General features: G+C 42.3%; 1 protein-coding gene and 1 non-coding gene across 2 annotated transcripts; both read right to left on the bottom strand.

Annotated features, from left to right (window-relative positions):
* Nucleotides 1-246: 246 nt before the first annotated feature.
* Nucleotides 247-13118, bottom strand: LOC131263753 (membrane-bound alkaline phosphatase-like). Its single transcript, XM_058266009.1, has 6 exons — nucleotides 12978-13118; nucleotides 11726-11860; nucleotides 10289-10475; nucleotides 8486-8658; nucleotides 8259-8411; nucleotides 247-1005 (listed from the first exon to the last, which is right to left on the bottom strand). The coding sequence occupies exons 1-6, from the start codon at nucleotides 13116-13118 to the stop codon at nucleotides 247-249; spliced, it is 1548 nt and encodes a 515-aa protein (XP_058121992.1).
* On the bottom strand, nucleotides 9813-9884 carry Trnae-cuc (transfer RNA glutamic acid (anticodon CUC)). Its single transcript has one exon. It is a non-coding gene; the product is annotated as a tRNA-Glu (tRNA).
* Nucleotides 13119-19501: the final 6383 nt, after the last annotated feature.

Raw genomic sequence — 19501 nt, 5'->3', positions numbered from 1 at the left:
GTTTCTAAGAACCATTCAACGTCCAGTTTTGGTAAGAATAAAGTTAAGACAAGACAATGGTTTGCGCTAAATTTTGTTAAAAGTATTTTATTTCCAGTCCAGCGTCAGCAAACGAAATGTACAAACCGATGGCCCGCGGTGCTGATTCCGGTAGAAAAAAGTGGATGCTTCGGTCTCACCGTCGACGCAGGTTCCTTGAAGGATGTCGCCGAAGAAAACCCGTTTAGAAGTAGCATAAGTTTCGGTTTAAGCGCACAATTTGGCGACCAGCGCTAGGACAACAGTGGCCATGGAAAGGGCCATCGCCGAAGCGCCATCACAGGCCCCATCCATGCAGGACGCAAAGGCGATCTGATGTGCGATGAAGTGCTGCTCGTAGCCTCCGGACAGCATGAAAGCCCACGGACCGGAAGCGTACACGGCGGCATCCTCTCCGCCATCGGCGCCCTCCGCCATCGGGACCGACGCCGGGCAGGTGCGCTCGAACGGTTCCGGCATGCCCTGCAGGACGACGGTGGGATCGAGCCGGCCGGAAGTGGTCCGGTAGAAGGACGAGTGGGCCGGGCCGGTGGCGTACGCGAGGCCAAGGTAGGGCAGGGCGTCGGCATCGCTGGTGCCGGCCGTGCTGGAGACGGGGTCGGTCGAGCGGGCCGGGTAGCCGGGCAGGGCGAGCGTGCTGCCGACGTCGTTCAGTGACACGAACAGCGTGTTCTGCTCGGACCCCATCATGTGCGCCATGTTGAAGGCGCCGCTGTAGTGGCGCACCTGTTCGAGCGCCTTGCGGACCTTGTTCTCCTGATGTGCCCGGCGGATGTTGCCGTCCTCGACGAACAGCAGGAAGCCGTTGGTGTGTTCTTTCTTCTGCAGCATCTCAAGCGAGTAGTGCACCATGCGGACAAGTGGTGGCGTGTCGCTTTCGATGTCCGTGCTGTACGGCAGGTTGTCAAAGTCGAACAGCCCGAGCAGGAAATCGATCTGCGATGTGTCCAGGGCTCCCAGTTGGCTCTGTAAGCAAGAAGAAACGAAGATTTTATAAGATTAACAACGCTTCCGTTCATTGAAATATTCTTCAATACAGCAACATCTTGATTTTCTTAACCAATTTGCCGATTCGTGTTATTCCAGAATTCACACAAATTAGAAAAATATTGCCTCAGAATCCATAGGAAAACTGTTTAAATTTTTCTTCGCTATCTCGCAAACATGTTTTTATGAAAGAGTATTCTATTTTTATTTAAATGTGACGAAATTATTGAGTATGTAGCAAAGACACACATATTGATGAATACCAAGAACAGTGATACATTTTCGAACAATATCGAAAATGACAATATACTAATTACCCTACGAGTTAGTCCAGATTAAGGTTGAAAAATCAACTGTTTCCCGAAATTAAAATCTAGAAAAAATATTATATCATGCTTGAGGATTCCGGACTTCTAAGATTTCGAGCGCTGATCACAATATACAATGCAAATACTTAAAACTTATTCAAATACTTAAAAAGTGATATAGTCTTACACTGAGCTTACACAATAACAAAATTTTCAGTTTTTAATGCCCAAATTCCAAAGTGCTAAGCAAAAGTGACACGTAATTTTTGCCTCATAAATTATAAAATTCTTCTTTGGAAAAAAGAACCCTTGTGAGTAGGAATGATTTTTTATGGAACTTTATCTATTTCCATCGACAAAAACTGCACACAACGGATAAAGAGCGTTTTACCATCATTTCATCTCGCTAATTTCAACGAGCTGGTAATTTATTCGCCATTCTTTGTGCCGAGCGCAAACAATCACTTCGAAACAACCGGAAGAACACTTCCGGCCACACTCTCTCGCACAAAAGGATACAGTTTCCCGCACCCATCGATAAGGTCCTCCCTCCCACGCGCCAGCCCAAGCTGGAAGGAACTTTTGGGAACAACCCAAACACCGAGGCAACGAGCGCTAAATGGGATTGAAAATCAAATTAAATACTCAAAAGGGTGGAAATTGAGGGTTCCCTTTTCACGAGCGCGCGTTTTCCCTTCCCGGGCCGGGCTAAGGGTGTTCTCGTCAACACGCGAGACGTGCGTCAAAATCAGCACAGACAGACACAGCCGGGCCGCAGTTGTTTCCGCCAACTTCTGCCCTCGGTGCTGGGAGTTTTCCCCCAATCGATTTTCCTAACAAGTGCGTCCCTTACGCAGGATGGCCAAATCATGGTTTCGTTAGAAGGGAAAGATGCTGTTTGCGTTCGCAAGGTAGTGTGTGGTAGCTGGGGAGGAGGGGGTAAATTTAATAAATATTTAAAATACTGATTAAAATTCGGACCCCTTCGGGGGTGGGAAAATTGACGTGAATAAACATTCGGCAAAGTCGTGTCAGTAGATGCGTAACGAGAAGTTGATGAAATTGAGACCGAACGTTGATTCGATCATTTAACATCCCTACTATATATTTTATCGAATGAAACTACTTTTTGGCAATTTAGAATTATAAAACAGTAAAAACAGATACTTCAAGTACAACGTGTTAGCTTTTTGCTGGCATGAAATGGGTACATGATAAATAATTTTTGATTTTATTTAGTGCAGACCATCAACTCACAAGAGGGCATCAAAATTAAAAATGAAAGCTAAGGTAATTGAAAAGAAAAAAAAATCCGAGAGAAGTGAAGAAATGACAAAGCAGTTACAACAAATTGCAACTGGAAATAAAAAGAATGTTTTATTTTTTTGCGTGTAATAATATCGATAATTAAACGTTAAAAACAGACACTTTAATCATAACGTGTTAGCTTTTGCCGGTATGAAATGTGTACATGAAAAATTAGTTTTGATTTGATTTAGTTAAGACCTTCCAACTCACAGGACTCTCCAACTCACAGGAGAGCATCAAAATTAAAAATAAAGGTAAGGTAATTGAAAAGAAAAAAATTACATTAGTGAAAAGTGAAAAACTAATACAGCAGATACAAGAAATTACTGAACTATAACTGAAAATGAAAAACGTAAATCATAATAGTATACAAATTTAATCTAGCATATGTAACACATTTAAAAAAGGAAACAGAAGTGCATATACTTCTGTCCAGTTTGTGCTGTCCAGTTGGGCTTTTATGTTCTATACGAATCTTTTCCTTTAATTCGATCCAATCGGGTTTTATTCCATTCAGCTTGGGCTTTCCACGAACTTGCTTGCACAAATGCAACCTGTTTTTTTTCTGTGCTGTGAAAATGAAACCGATTCCCGTTCCCGGGCCGTCGGCGGTGGAGAAAGAGCGCCGGGATTAGCGCACGACAGCATTCCGTGACCGTATGTGGGCGCTAGATTTAATTGGTTTTCCGTGGACTAATCTCGGCTTTTACTCGATACCGATTTTGGGAGCCAACTGGCACAACCGGCCACAACTATCGTATGTGGTGTCACACACCCGGTGTTTCGGTGTTGAACGGTTTTTCGGTCCGTACGCTCGTTCGCCAGAAGCGGTTCAGATTTCAGATAGGTAAGCGAATAAAATAAAATATTGAGCAAAACAAAAAAGGACTCATTCTAGCTAAAACGCAAACAGAACGCGGAAAACGTTCGCCGGACGCCGTCCCAATGATCGTCCCACACAAGCACGTGCGTGTTATATGCCGCGTCCTCATCGGATAGCCCAATCAAACCCCCACGACATCGTGCCGGGTTTTATGTCTCAATAAAAGTTTGCGGTTTCTATTTCTCCCCAACCGCTCATCCCCGAACGCAGGGTACCTTTGCAATCGGCAACCGTTTATCGTTGTGTTTCGCGGGTGGGGTGGGACATAAGAAGACGGGGGTGTACGGGGGACCGTTTTATTCCGTTAATTAATGGCAATGATCAAATTTAATGAATTTTGCAGCTTCGTGTTCCGTGCGAAGTGTTACCGGTGTTGAGGAAGGGCAGCTGGTTTTGCCACAAGGGTTGGTGTTCCGGTTCGGTATCGATGGCAAAAGAAAGTCAGATAGCTGCGCCATCCACTGAAAGCGGACGATGTGCATAGTCAATTAAAGCTGAGGCTACATTTGCATTCCATGATTTAAAAACAACTAAAAGTTTATACTTTAGTTATTGTTACTTAAAAATCAAGTGGTGAATTCTTTTCTTGCGTTAGTTTTTTTTTATTTTCTCACAAAAAAGGGCTTTAAAATGAACTACAAAGTGAGCTGAGTGGTGCAAGTCAATTGCTCTTTTGATATACCATAGCTTTCCGTTTTGTATCAGGAGCTATGTATTTTTTTATGAAAGGGCTGGAATTCTAGAAAACTAAAATAGGCTTGAACAAAGAATTTTTTGCATGAATTAAAAACCTTAAAAAGTAATCATGCTGCTTACAATTTTTGAATATTGTAAACATAGAAAAAATCTTCGTTTTCAGTTTGAATTGATTTATAAAATATAAATTGTTATCAAGTTATGTTATGAAGTTAAAATATAAAATGTTATCAAAACTATTTAAACATAAGTTTGGATGTTAGAAGTTGGAATGTTGGAGTTCTACAAAGATTAAGTATTTTTTTACACTGCAATTGCAAATAGGGATACAGTTTTTCTTCTTACTGCGTTGTAAGTTATGATTATTCTTTAGTTATTGTTGAAGGATCATAACAAACTCTGCAAACCAAGTTTTATAATTCCTCAACCATAGCGAAACAGTTGCTATTAACTTTACGATTCATTTCATTAAAAATTGCATCCAAAAAGTTTAACGAATCAAAACACATCACGAGAAGAGAATTTCGATTGCCATGCTGATAACAAATGTCAAACCCGAAAAAAGAGGTCCTCGTCCGATTGATTGACAATAAAGATCCCGTCAGCGATCGGCGGTTTTCGGCGAAAAGTTATTAGAATGCGGCCAAATACGGATTGGGAAGAAAACGGATAAACATACCGACTAAACGACGGAAATAATAATGCATAAAAGCGGCGGACCGCGGATCGCGGGAAGAATTTTTATCGACCCGAAACACCACGATCGATCGTGCTGCGGCAATCTGTTGGAGGACACGTCCAATTGGTGTTCGGCGTCCGACGGCGGCGGCAACCCTGTGTTTAGTTGCTCGCCAAGGAAGAGGAAGAACCATGCACGAACGGGGTAAAGCGAACGTGATGATAAACTTCAAACAGACGACGACGCAGACCTTCAAACGGAGTGCATGCCGTCCGTTGGCCGTGGACTGCGTTTTTGCTGCACGCAACGCACGAGCTCGATGCAGTTTTGTGCGGTGCGCCTCGGATTGCGAATCGAATCTTCGACCCGGGTTTGGGAGCTGATGCCTATCGTATCGAAAAACCCGCCCAGTGGCACTGTGTGCTTTTTGAAGGATAAAATCAGGAAAGATCGATGAACAAATTCAAATTTGGCTGAAAAACTCGGATGTAACGAAAACAGTTCAACATTTAAGCTCAAAGAAAAAGTTATGTTAACAGCGTTGGCTTCAACTTTTTTGTTAACATTATAATCCAAATATCTTCCATATTGACACAGCACAATTTTCGATTTTTGTGTCTCAAAAACCAGTATCTCGTTCCCAAATTGACCTGGCTCGAAAGCTTTTTTACAGTCAATTTGTGTTAATCTAAAAGTGTATTATTGAAAGAATGGTTTGATAAGTAATCAATATGCTAAAATTAATGATATTTTTGTATTTGTTATCGATTAGACATTGTTTAACTATTAATTTAAACTAGAAATCATAACGGAAACTTGGATTGGAAACAATTGCAGTTATTATGAAACATAAAATAAAGTTCAAACAATCCTTAATTCATTATTTAGTAACCAAACATTTCTCCACAGAGATTAATTTTCAAAACTAAATTAAATAGAGTAAGTGTAAAACAGTATTAGCATAAGTTAAAGCGCTTTATGCAAACAACGGCTTATAGGGAATAAGTTACATAAAATGCTCCCGTCATATAATAATATATAAAATAATCCTAAATTCATTACCAAATATTTCCCTACAGAAAGAAAACAACAAAGCGAAATTAAATACAGTTAGAAAAAAATAGCACAGCAACAAGAAAAAAACTGATTTACGTAAACAAATTACGGTCAAAATCAAATTTTGCTGCATTTCTAAGCATTACACTTAGTCACTTTTTATCTTGTCTTAAATTGAGGAAATTGAGAGAAAAGGAAATTTAAAAAATCTCACATATCCTCTTTATTTCAACTTGTCAACCTAACAAACGGTTGCATCTCGCTCACCGTGATGAAGGGAAGAAAGGAGTTAACCCTGCCAACGGAAGTTCAGTTTCAGCAGCTCGGTTCCACCCACCTTCGTCCCACCCGGTGACATTCGGACCCCCCCGTCATCCACCACGTATCGTTCAATAATTCAGAATACCGGCCCCAAAACAAAACAAGCTCCAAGGATTGGCCGGTCGCGTTCGGAGCGGATAGTGCCCGGCGGCGTCGGCGGTGGCGTTGTACCTCGTGCCAGTGGCAGCAATTGACGGCAGGCGGAATGATTTATATCAGCCATTTTACACCGTCGGGGCGCACACGGGACGATAAATCAAATCCACTCTGGGCGCGATCCCGGACCGGATCCCTCCCGGGACACACTCGACCAAGCGTGTTCGTTTGGCCGCCGGGACCTTCGGGGCTCGGGAAGCCTGGACATTTGGAATATGCTTCAGGCGGTTTTTTCCTCCGTTTGCAATCCGGTTTTATATTTTTTTCTGAGCTCGATTGGCGCTTCCACACCAAACACGGGACACGGGAAAGTAAAGGACGGTGCAGGAGGAGCTGAGGGGCGATGCACTTTCTTGCACCCGGGTGCAACGTAGCGTTCGATTGCACAATTTATAAGCTTAACCGAGGGCTCACTCTATCGGCTTTATCGACGCGATCACATTCTTTAATTAAGATCTTGGTGCACTTTTTTTCTGTCGACCAGCGTTGGAGAGAAGTACGCAATCATTCTCAATTGTCTTCAATTTACTGCAATTAAGCTGATCGAACGATTGACACAGGACGGTGAGCAAAGGCTTTATATCTTTCGTTTTATATGGTTGCCTTTATGTTTCTTTTATAAGAAACGTGTTTCTTGTTTATACCTAGAAGACTGATGAGGTTAAAATGTGATGATATAGATTTATTTCATTTGAAAAAGAAAATCGTTTCAGCTAGAAAACGGATAAAAAAAAGTTTGGAAGAGAAAAGAGAAGGATAAAAACCAAAAAAGAAGAAGTCTAAGAAGAAGTACTAAGAAAAATAATTTAAAAATTCCATTAAATTCTAATTAAACGAACAGTCAAATATGAAATGCATGTATGTATGTACCATGATTTTTTAGTAAAAAATCTGACAGAGATGACATTACATTATACTTCACAGAAAAGTAAACTACAAATGAAAATCAACGTGATAAAATGTACCCACTCTCACTCCACGAAACCAAAATAAATCAAAATAAAAATCCAAAAGAAAAAAACAACCAACAACCAAACTCGATAAACGACTCTGGAAAAACGCTGCATTTCGGGTTTGCACAATAAATTGGTGCAATAAAGTGTTCTTCAAGTGCCCGTTTGAGGCGCTATTTGTGGGCGGAGACACCATTTACAAGCTCGAGATGCATAAATCATTGTGAATTTTTATTGGGGGGTTCAACTTTTCCGGTCGACAAGTGAGATAAAATCGCTATGGAGCGGGAAAAAAACAGTGAAGCACTAGAGAATACAAAATGAGTAGCACAATTAACGCGCTCATGATGAATTGGAACCGCAGTTTAACGTGAACTCGGGAAAAAGAAAAGGAGCAAACAATCGGTTCTGTAGCAATTCTCGCTTGCGGGGAGAATGCACGGTTTTTCACGGTTGCGCCAAAAATAAACGCTACCCAAACGCATGCTGTATCGGTTTCTGAGGGAGAGTTTTCCGAAACCCGGAACAAACGTTGCGCGCATTAGACGACGACAGTACGTGGAAAACGTTGGTTGTTCCCAACGTCCCGTTAGACTGCTTTCCCCCATCTGGAAAACGGCAAAAAGGGCGGCGTGTGGTAACGTGGGTCATAAACTATGTGGGAAATGAAATATATGGTGAGCTAAATTAATGGTTTTCCCGAACGCAAATCGTACTCTCGTAGGCATGGAAATTCGAGACGTTTCCATTGAAACGAAAAGAAAGCCAAGCCTGGCACCGAGTGGGCGGAGGAGGATAAAACTTTTCCATTCAAACCTACGTGCACTACCAAGTGTTTGTGGCAAAAAGAATGTTTCTCCAAAAGTACGTACATTTGTGGTGATGTATGTTGCGTTCGCTCCCTGCTTCGAATCTTGCCACTCCTTGATCAGATTTTTCCCGTCGGTTCGCAAACCGCGGGCTCCGGTGGCGGTGTCCGTTTCCGTGGTGGGGATGAAGTTCTTCCTTCCTCCGCCGAGTATCACCTAACCGGGATGGAAAATTGGTTATAAGAAACACGTAAGGATAGAGTAAAGGCCAGGCCGAACCAGACACATACCTTGAAGTGCTTGCCAATGTCTCCGTGGATGAGCTGATGCGCAATGTCCGGCACGGTGTTTACGTTACAGCCGGCGGCTTTTACGTCCGCATCGTTTTCCCACCGGCTGTCCGGGCTGTTGGCGAACAGGGCTGCGTTCGAACCGGAGGTGACACGAGACGTTGTGGCAAAACCTGCAATGTACGACGAGAAAGCACGACATCCAATCAACACTTGAATACAGCAAGTTTTGCTTGCAACAATGCTATAACATTACGATTCTTTTTGTTGAAGAAAACTAAACATTGGTCCGTGTCTAAAGCTGTATCAACCGTAACTTTTATCGAATTCGTTCGTTTAATATCAATCAACTCATCCAATCAATTTTGCTCAGAAGTGATATAATATGTTATGTTAAAATAAAAACTACCGGTAGCGCCGGTTAGAAAAATCGGCCCATGAGCGCCGGGGCTTACCACCTCGACGGCGTGGGTTCGAATCCCAACCGAGCCCGGACCCTCCCGTGTACGAGAGGACTGACTATCCACGTACAACAGGGAAACAAGTCTCGTAAGCCCTTAACGGGAATGTATGACCAAGAGGTCGTTACGCCAAGAAGAAGAAGTTAAAATTAAAAGAACGCGTTTATCTCATCTAAAAGAAGTTTTAATTCCGTATTCGATCTAAAAAATCAACATGCATATTTACTTACTAAACAAATTCAGTCAGATTAATTCAAAAAAATAATAATTGCTCAATATTGGAGGTAACTTTGCAAATTGTACAATATTTCTTATAAAGGATGCCCAAAGAAAATTCAGAGAATGTTTATTTCATTGATAAAAAGTATCCAGAATGGAAATCAAACAGCTATCAACAGACAATGTAAATAGCAATTTTTCATTTGTATAGCAAAAAACTACCGGGCGTCGAAGGTTTCCGTGTATAATGTCTTCTTTTTTTCTTTCAAATTATTGTTTCGAAAAAATATTAAGAGAATCGCTTTGAGTGATCTTTTAAAGTAGCAATCACTGTCAGTTAAAGCTTATGTTTTTTTACGGGGTCTGTTAAAATGAATGTAGTTTGTTTTTAGAGCCGCACTTTAGAGGCACGAAAGGATTGTAAACAAATTTGTGTCTAATGGATTTTACGAAGTAAAAGAATAGAAAAAAAAATCATTTACTTACATTGTAAGCAGTAAAAGAGTCTCTTAATTTTCCTGAAGTTTCATAAATCATTCATTTACTGTTCATTTACTTATATTTACATTCCTGCATTTGCCGCTAAAGTTTATAAAATACGGTATCTCTTTTAAATTTAACTCCTGTAATAAAATAAAGTTAGCTGCTTCCCATACCGGGAATCGAACCCGGGCCTTCCGGGTGAGAGCCGGATATCCTAACCACTAGACAATATGGGACTTGTTGATGAGAGTGCAACCTAATGCAAGCCGGATCAGCAATCTCAAACTAAACCTTAGTTTAAATATAGCTGCCGTTACTTTGCGCATGCCTCAAGTGTTATGTTCGGAGATGGTGTTCGGGTAAGCGCATAGATGCATGCACTGACTTCGTTTGCAACTAGCTGTTTTATTTCAAATGAAGCGTAAAGATTGTTCACAAGCGTTATATCGAAGTGTATGTAACGCGAATTCATGTGAAAAACAATTCCATGTTGGCGTGTTGAACGTTACGATAAAAGTTAATTGAACCAAAGCGGGCCGATTGAATCACGATAAATCAAACCTCCGTTGCAATCGTGCTCGAACCGGCGCTGATGTGGAAAACGATTTCGTAGGGATTAGGTGAATCCACACACACTTACCGACTGCTTTTCCCGCGTCGAGCGCCCACTTGGCGATGGAGGCGAGTTTTTTCGCCGGGTCCAGCTCGCAGGCGCCCCGGTTGACCGTCGGATCCATCGCCACGGTGCCGAGGTTCGATTTCACGCCCGTCAGAAAGGCTGTCCCGGCGCAGGCCGGGTCCGGAACGCGGCTGTTCACGCAGTAGGTCTGAGGGAAAACACGAGCGGGGGACGACAAAAAAAATTAAATGAAGCGGGGGAAAACTTGCTGGGGGAAAATACCCCTCTCAGGCCGGTCAGTTGAATAAATAATCCCCGAAAGCTGCAGGCAAAACAAACCCCATCCATCCCCATTAGCGGAGGGAAAACCCGTCAGCACCGGGTGTGCCAACGTTTCCATGTCCAAGTGAAAAGTTTTTGGAGAGAGGGGCGGGGGTGCTTTCCATCCTCTCCGTAAGTAAGTGGCCAATTTATTACACATTCCCTCCGGCCGGTGCTAGGAAAATGGCTGCAACCGAGCCACTTCGTAGGAGGATGACGCAACAAATCCGCAGGGAGGAAGGATGCATTCATCGACAATGTGTTCCCAATCAATAACCGGAAAAATAGACTAGCCGAGTTGAGCGTTTGACCGTGAGGGAAGAAATGAGGAGTTTTATTTTTCCTTCTCACAAACCCATTCCAACGTGTCATCGTGTTGAATTGTTCACTCTCACTCTCTCTCTCTCTCTCTCTTTCTCTAACGCCTCTTTCATTTTCTCTCCCGCCGGAACCTCGTAGATTCATTGCAAATTCTCCCCAATCCCTTCCGTTTTCCCTAAACTGACTGACGCTTAAAACGCTTTCCCATCGATTTTCCCAAACCGGCTGTCCGTTAGGCTCGATTTTCCTGCAGTTTTCCCACCTCACTCGGGACGGCGAAGCAAGGGCGTAGGCGTGTGGAAAGGTTTGACGGGTTATATCCCCACTCCTCTTTGTTTTCTTCAGCTTCCCCCACTGCAATTCACGTTGGTCGCTTTTTCCGGTAGAAGGTAACGAACGAAACGTTCACTGAGCAGAGTGGGATGAAAACCAAAAAAAAAAAAACAAGTGGAAAATCTTGTTTGCCATGACATTGGCTGGTTGGTGTTGGCAACCGGGGGGAAAACTTTACCGTGAACTTTGATCCTTTTTGGGGGCTTTCGTCCGTAGTTTTTCGTTGCATGACGTCAAACGATCTGCTGTGGAGTTTTGACGAAAATGGGTTTCGGGCAACCAGTCGGTTAGAACCGGTTGAAGGAAAAGTAATTTAACTAATAAATTAAATCCGAAGCGAATGGATTCCTAAAGCTACCTTCATGTTGTTCTAATTTCTACGAGCCCGCTTGTAGACTTCCTCTGCTTTGTGGATTGTAGACCGTTTCCCAACCTCTTTAATTTCTACCGTGATTTAAGATTCAGATAAAAATTCCTACTTACCCGTGCATTTCCGCTCCACTTTAGCCGCTCGAAGGAAAAGGTTTCATTGTCGCCACCGTTGTAGAAGCGGGCGGCCGTCACCGTCGGTTGCGACATTCCCGAACCGACGAACACCATGATGTTCTTGGCGACGTTCTGCATTGGACCGGCGGGAGAAAATGTCGTTGAACGAGCGACCGTGAAGAAAAGATCAAACAAACGAGTCAGAAATCATAATCACAGTGTGGAAAAGGATTGCAAATAAGACGTGCACTAACGCGACGAATAAGTTTTCGTTAAACTTCGCTTCGCGCAAAGTCAAAACCTTCCGTATATTTCCCCGCTGGGAAGAATTTAGCTCCAGGAAATTCTCAAACACTACTCATACACTATTCGCCGATTGGATATTCAACAGTTACGCGTATCTATTTGGTCATATAATCTTCTAGATGCTGCTTCGGACGCATGCTGCACGAGGGCGGGCGAATTTTCACTACATAACCGAAATGATACACGATACTGTTGAGTACAGATTTTAGGTATTTTTTTGACCCTACGTTTTCAAACTAACCTTGTACTTGTTCAAAGTAAAAACAACTAATCATATGCAGGGGTTTAGTGCTTTAAAAATTTACGAAGAATACGAAGGATTACCCTTTCCTTTTGGCAAATCAAATAAACTTTTCACGGTTCTGATAGCATGGAAAATTAATCAAACCAAATCAACGCCGTATTCAGGGGGAACACAAGGTAGCGGATCAATTAAACTCGCTTGGACGGGAGGTACAAAGAAAGATAGCAAACGCAGTGATAATAAACTGCAGTGAGAGATAAGAAACGGAAAGAAATCATTCATTATCGCATGCGCATTTCGAGCATGAAATGCAACCGGATCAAGCTGTTGCAATCATTCACTGGAGCAGATATGTTGAACGCCCGATGGCGATAGGAATGTGGAGGAGCGTTTTATAATCTTGATGTAGGCAACTCTTCAATCTACTTGCTCCACTTGGCATGCTTATCGTGCGCGCTATCGCCTTATCAGCTGAAGAAGATTGAATAGCTGAGGTTCATTGATGAAAATGTATCCACACTGTAGCCTGAAGAAGCCGGCTTCTTTAATAGTTTGTCCGAATAATGCACTTTTGGGAGACAAGTAATATCAAATGGGTACACAATATATATTGAAGAACAGTTCACTTTAGTGAAAAGCACCACACGGCGTCACAACACAGTCCGCCCAACCGTTGCACTTAAAACTATCGATAATTACAATCTTTTGCATCGTGTAATCCTTCTTCTCGAACAGCAGCTCGTGCGCCATGTGCTTCCAATGGTGCGCATCGTGTTCCTCGTGGGCCTCCACCTTGGCTGAGAATGCAGCGAACGCCACCAGAAGCACTACCGTCGCCATTGACCCCACCCCAAGGACACTGAACTCTCCCCGCTTCATCTTCACTAATCGACGAACACTTTCTAGGGCTGATTTTCACAAGACGACGACGACGACGTGCACGAAGGCGATCCCCGAGGTTTACTAACGGTCCCCGAGAGCTGCGCCGGTACGTTTTATAGGCTTCTGATAAGCTTGTTGAGTCGATTCCGGTCCCCCCAAACCCGGCACCCCGAACCGTTCCCCAAACTGATATCGAATATTGAGGGAAATGAGAGTGGCGTAAAAATACTGCATGCATCGTCAATTCTCAAAAGTAAAATTACTTTTCTAAAATCTAAATTATCTTTACAAACATTACCATTAGCTAGCAGTAAAATCCATTCATTTCATAAATTTTCCATAAATTCTCCCATGGCAACTCATGCTTAGTTTCGTTGAGGGGATTTTCCGGTCTAAATCGAAGTTTATAGATTTATTTTTATTTATTTCAGCAATAATTTGACCATCGAACCATGATTAATATCAAAGGTTCCTTTGGAAACTCATATTTTCTCAGCTATTGAGACAAATCTCCATCACAGCTTCCGCGAATCTTTCGTTAGCAAAGACAGAAACCAGTAAAAAAAGCCCACCAAAACCCCGTCGAGCAACCGACAAGCCGCCGATTTAGTCGATTCCGTTTCGCGTGGTTCGCGGTCCGGGCCAATCCGACCGGGTTTGGGGCCGTGTGCAACATCAGCGAGTTTCGACGATTTTTGCGCACGGCCCCGCACCGTCTCCGGACCGCAAAGAACCGGGCCGTAAAGAAGCAGCGGGCGCAGAATTGCCCTCGCACCGCCACGGTGAAGAGCGATTGCACTTCGATCACTCGAGCACCTCCGGTCGGTGGCGCTGGACGCGATTGTTTCCCGGCGATACTGGCCATCGGGTGCTTTGTGTGCCCGTTATCGTCCACGCCCGCGGGTGGGGAGGGATGGCGGAGAGCCTGGGAGAAGATGGGCCCGCGAGGACGATAACGCCTGGATGAGCAAACTCAGGTAGGCCAGGATGATGATGATGGTGTTGATGGAGGTGGCTTTGATGGGGCGGCTTCTTCTTCTTCCCGGTGGGTAATCGATTGTTGATTCGCGATTCGAATAGCAAAATCGATTTGTTTGCGCGAATTGTGCCTGTTGTTAGGCGCCTCGAAGTTGTTTCTACCACGCGCCCTTTCATTCAACAAGATGATGCAATAATGCAAGAGAATGTATTACTAAGGCATCGCTTTCCTTCCTTTTAGCTTACGTCGCTGTCAGCAAAACTATTAAATTGCGACAAGCTTTAACGGCTCTGTTATTAAGAATTCTGAGACTGATTTTTACATCTTTTGAAGACTCTTCTTGCAGGATGTGAAACTTCGATCGGATGTTTTCTTTTTCGAATTTTCCACTTTCTGCATTCAAGATGCTACAAAATTTCTTATCCGTTCTTTTGTGTCATAAAATTTTAAAAATATTCTTATATTCTGTCTATATCACATGGATAAAAATAAAGTGTGGAGTAGCCAGACGATGTAAACATCAATACACAATTATTATTTAACAGTCAGCCTTGTTAAAGCAGTGAATACTTCGCATTTTTCAGAAATGTGAAAAGATGTACAAGCTTAACTTCCAATCTACTTGAGGTGTTCCAATCTACTTTCAACATGTTGCTCTAATGGCAACAAAACATAAAGTGGAAGGCATCATACTCGAGTGGGGTAGCAAGAGGACCAACATTATTACTACAGAAAAAATGGAGGAATAAAGAAGGGAAAGATTAATTTCATGGACAAACAATCTGAGGAACATGGTTCGGTTGTCCAGTTTTTGACAAATCCTTGAGCCATATCGAGAGAAAACTATAACACTGCATATATAACTAACTGCCGAAAAGCGGCTATCACTGTATGGTGATGGATAAACGTCGAAAATGCATCCAAAGCTTGCAGAATCTAATCCTATAAAATGTAGTTTTGCTTACCAGTTTTTAAAAACTAGATTTAAACAGATTCTGCATAGATATTGAAAAACAATTTATGAAAACTCTATCCTTCTTTGAGTAATAATCTATAGAAATGATACCTTGGTGCTTTTAGCGTTTTCGTGATCTTTTTAAGTGTTTCGTTAAACACAGTTAACCAGTAGAAAAATGACACATACGATAGAATACGATGGGAAAAGTAACGCTAAACAGTAGAAATAACGCAAACAAGAATAATTTTGTTTTATTCAAATATTTAGCATGAAAAAAAATCGGAATTACTCATGAAATAGCGATTGGTTGCATTTAAAACAACGTTGAGCCTCAATTTTGAAACGTCTTTAGGGTTTCTACTGAATCCTCAAACGAAGAAAATAAAGGCATTCGATATCAGGTTTTCATGAAATTTCCCATAATTTCTTTGTCTGCAGTCGACCCCGGCGGTTCAGCGGCTAAAGCCACAATCACTCAAGCAGAAGAGGCCGCTTTTTCCGAAAGATGCCAACAAACTTTGTGCTCACCGTGCGGAGACGGAAGGGCTTTTAAAGAAACCGCGAGGCCCATCCAATCTTCTTCGGTTCTTCCCGTCAATTTTCCTTCCCTGTCGACCGACTCACGACGTCACGGACTACCGAGCCGTACGAGCTCGTATGCTTTTTGCCGCTCGGTCTTCTAATCGATGCACGACGGAGTAGCTCGCTGGCTTTGCTATAGCATCACTCCGGCGACGGTGGCTGACACATGGACAGAATCTTTCCGGCAGTATCAGGCAGTGTTTCCCTACAATTCTCGTTCGACTCGTTCGGCCGTTTGTTGGTGGCTTTATTGCGCAAGTCATGGCTCACCGTCCGCCTACCCTACCACCACTGGCCACGAATGTGTTTTTCGCTTCATCTCAGCGATTTGCTCCACAACACGGCTCCACTTGGCTACACACAGATTGCCGCAATTCAGGGGCACACTGGAGCTTCGAATGTTTCGTTGGGAGACCGAGCGGCATTCTTTCACTTTGTCAGCCTCGTGTGAGTTTGGAAGTGGCGGTAACGAAGGGAAAGGTAGTTTAGTTCCGCTGTTCGACCTCAATTTTCGTTTTTTGAATGTGTAGTCTCTGCGGGGCTGCTTTATTTCTGCCTACCTACGGCTTTTCTTCTCGACAGTACGTGATGGGACGGTAGCCGACTAAAGAAACGGAGATTGAAGAAAATTAATGGACACGAGTTGGCGATGGGGTGAAATTGTTTCGTTGGACTCGAAAGTTTTCTCGCACACGCGCTGATGATGACGACGACGACGATGACGATGATGATGATGGTGATTAAGAAGTCTGCAGGTTGAGTGAAATCCGAAGCTACGAATGACGAAAAACAGCGGTGAAAACGAGCACGATGTCGTTTGTGAATGTGAAACGGACCCGACCGAACCCGAACTTGGGGGAAAAACTAGAGAAAATGACTGAAAAGGTTAGCAAGAATGTCGATAAACTTTTCAACAGTGGATGGGTTGGTTGAATATTCCATGCAAGGTTGTTCTTAACTACATTATTATATAATTAATGGTATGTTGTTCATTCTCAAATAAAAATAAATAAATATTTTCTCTACGACCTTGGGTAAGAATTCAATTTTTTTCTACAAACCTCTTCAACAGCTGCAAATACATGGAAATTTTAATGAAAAGAACTGAGGGCTTTATACAACACCTGTATTAGCTGGCGCTTATTCAATAGAATCGTTGAAACGAATTGAGAAAACTCATTTACTACGTCATCATAATTCAAGTAGTCAAAGTAAAATTTCCAATGCGTTTTTATAAATACCAACAGAGATGTCAACGCATTACAAAGTGGAGTATACTTCTGATTGCCTTTATTATAGAAGTAACGCATGATTGAAAAATACTTCAGAAATTCAAACCGTCTTTCGAAAACCATTTTTTTAACCATTTACAACTTTCGGTATTATTTGAATTTTTCCGTTTGGCTTTATCAAACGAATATATTCATCGAACCGGTTCAAGAAATATTTCATCGAACCGGTTCACTTTCAACTTGCTTACAACTTTTGCAATAAGCGCCGCTTTTCCATTAACTCATCGAGTTTATTTCTTCGTCGGTTCGCGATATTTTGTTTTTAATATGCAAATTGAATAAGATGTTATTAACCTCTGCACAGTTTTAACCGAATCTGACTCGGGCAAGCGGATGGAATTTATATTGCTTAACCCGAGGATGGCTCTTGCAGTTTTTTTTTGTCGCTCGTTTTGTTTCTACTTTCGTTGAGCGGCATTTATTTCGGATGCACCTGCTACGAACACACGTTCTTATGTGTTTGAAAAATTTTCATTCTTTTCTTTCACACTAATCGAAGCAATTTAATCATCACAATCACAAATGACACATATGGTAAAAATCAAAAATACATGCATAGTAGCTTGCAAAATAACCATCATTTAATCAATAAAATCATAAGAAATTAGGAAATCAAAAGTTTATCATTAGAATTTAAACTGAGAACTATATAAAAATATGAAAAACTGTGTGACACTTTTTTGGGCCATTTTCTCGACTTGGTTGAACTGTGAAGGGGTTAAAGAAAATCTGAAGTATTTTATATTTGATAATATCAAATATGAATTTCTTTTCTATTACACACCACTGAGAAAACTATTCGATGCGCTATGCTACTGCTCGATGCAAAGAACTTATTATAACTCATAGAGATTTGTTTTCACTCATTTCCTGCATCCTCCGCTCTAATTCGGATTCCACGCCGAGCTTCGACAAGTACCTCGTAGTTTTTGTAAGAATACTCTTTCCCAGCATAAGAAACATAAACCTGTTTGTGTGACGGAAGTATCTTGCCCGGAAGTAGATCGTCACCATGATACGCGCGTGCAATATACAGATTTTCACCCTTCGAGGTGTGTCCACCTACAACCGCCCCGGGGGGAATATTTCCATTGCCAGCTCCAACCCAGGTGAAGCCACAAGATGTGTTTTCCTGAAAGATTCATACATACGAATAGCCTCGATTCATAAACATGTTCTAGGAGGGACCACTTACATCTGAACTATGTATTTTAACTGGAGCATTGTTGGGTTGGTCGTTCTGGCGCTCAGCATCGGTCTCGTAGACTCCTTTGGCTTGAAGGGTAAGACTCATCCCTAGCATCACGCATAGAAACAGAAAGCGACTTGCGATTCTACCGTAACACATTTTATTTTTGCTTTCAAATTGCTTCGCAATAAAACTCGATACTCAACGAATGGTGCGAAAGCGGCTGTTTGTAGCAACACGAAGTATCGAAATAGTGTATAGCACGAAGCGAAGTTTTTTCACGAAGAGCTCTAAAACGAAAGAGAGCTTACACGAAGTACTCAAAAACTAAAGAGGGCTGTCGCGGGGTGAACACTAAAAACGAGAGGGAGAGGAGTTTCACGCAGGACACGGATAAGATGATCGCCGCAATATCAACGAAAAAGGAAGAGAGCCTTCGATCTGCTGATCGACGGTTTTATACCGGTAGAACCCCCCTCCACTTCCCATGAGTGGGAGAGCCGCCCATAGCAGACTCTCTCAAGCGTTCTCTCATGTGACGTACCAGCACGTGGTCATAAGTTGACATTCCAGCTCGCGGTTTTTTGCAAGGTGGGTCCTAAGAGATTTGAGCTCAAAAGCCTAGGCGTACCCGCTTGACGATTTCGAGCAAATTGTCCTAAAAAGCGTGCTACGTGAACCAAAAATTGAGCAATTTTGTATGGTAAGTAGGACGATTGCTCGAAAAGTAGGACGACTTCTCGAAAACTCGAAACGAGCGTTTCACCCCCATACAAAAAAGTAAGATGTTTGTTCGCTCGAAGGACGTTTTCAGGATGATATTTCGAGCTGCCTAGCGGGTGGCAGTCATATTCCGCTAAACATTTCTTAACGGTATCTCTCAAAATTCCTCAGCGCGAACAAATAAACTCCTCATTTTTGTATGGGCCGAAGGGGTTGAAACAAAATTAGGAACTAAAAACAGCAATTCTGCTCGACAAACTGCTCGAGTGCTTTAAAAATCTCCTAATTTTATTTAAGCCGACCTCGTTCCATACAAAAATGAGAAGTTTTTTGTTCGCGGTCAGGAGTTTTGAGAAAAAATTGAAATTGATTTTTGACTATCGTTCTTAGTTTTGTTTAACCTTCACCCGTTCAACCGCCTACCCGGTTAGTTTAAAAAAAAGGTTAAAGGAATTTAAATAATTCTCATTTGCATTTTTCGGTCGATACCCCATATGGCCTTATCACACGGTTCATCCCGAACAATTTTTTTATTTATGCCTTGATTTTATTAGAAAAATAACACATCACCAAATGCATTCCTTTAGGTATATCGTTGCAAAAGAGGTGTAGCCATGA

The sequence above is a fragment of the Anopheles coustani genome, chromosome 2, assembly GCF_943734705.1.
Source record: "Anopheles coustani chromosome 2, idAnoCousDA_361_x.2, whole genome shotgun sequence".
Lineage (NCBI taxonomy): Eukaryota > Metazoa > Arthropoda > Insecta > Diptera > Culicidae > Anopheles > Anopheles coustani.
This window is presented reverse-complemented; position numbering and strand designations above follow the sequence as displayed.

Excerpts from the sequence above, each read along its gene's own strand:
- LOC131263753 (XM_058266009.1), bottom strand. The coding sequence starts at position 13,118 with ATGGCGACGGTAGTGCTTCTGGTGGCGTTCGCTGCATTCTCAGCCAAG. Across the intron at positions 10,476-11,725 it reads AGTGGAGCGGAAATGCACGG|ACCTACTGCGTGAACAGCCG; the intron begins GTAAGTAGGAAT and ends GTTTTCCCTCAG. Across the intron at positions 1,006-8,258 it reads CAACATACATCACCACAAAT|AGCCAACTGGGAGCCCTGGA; the intron begins GTACGTACTTTT and ends TCTTGCTTACAG.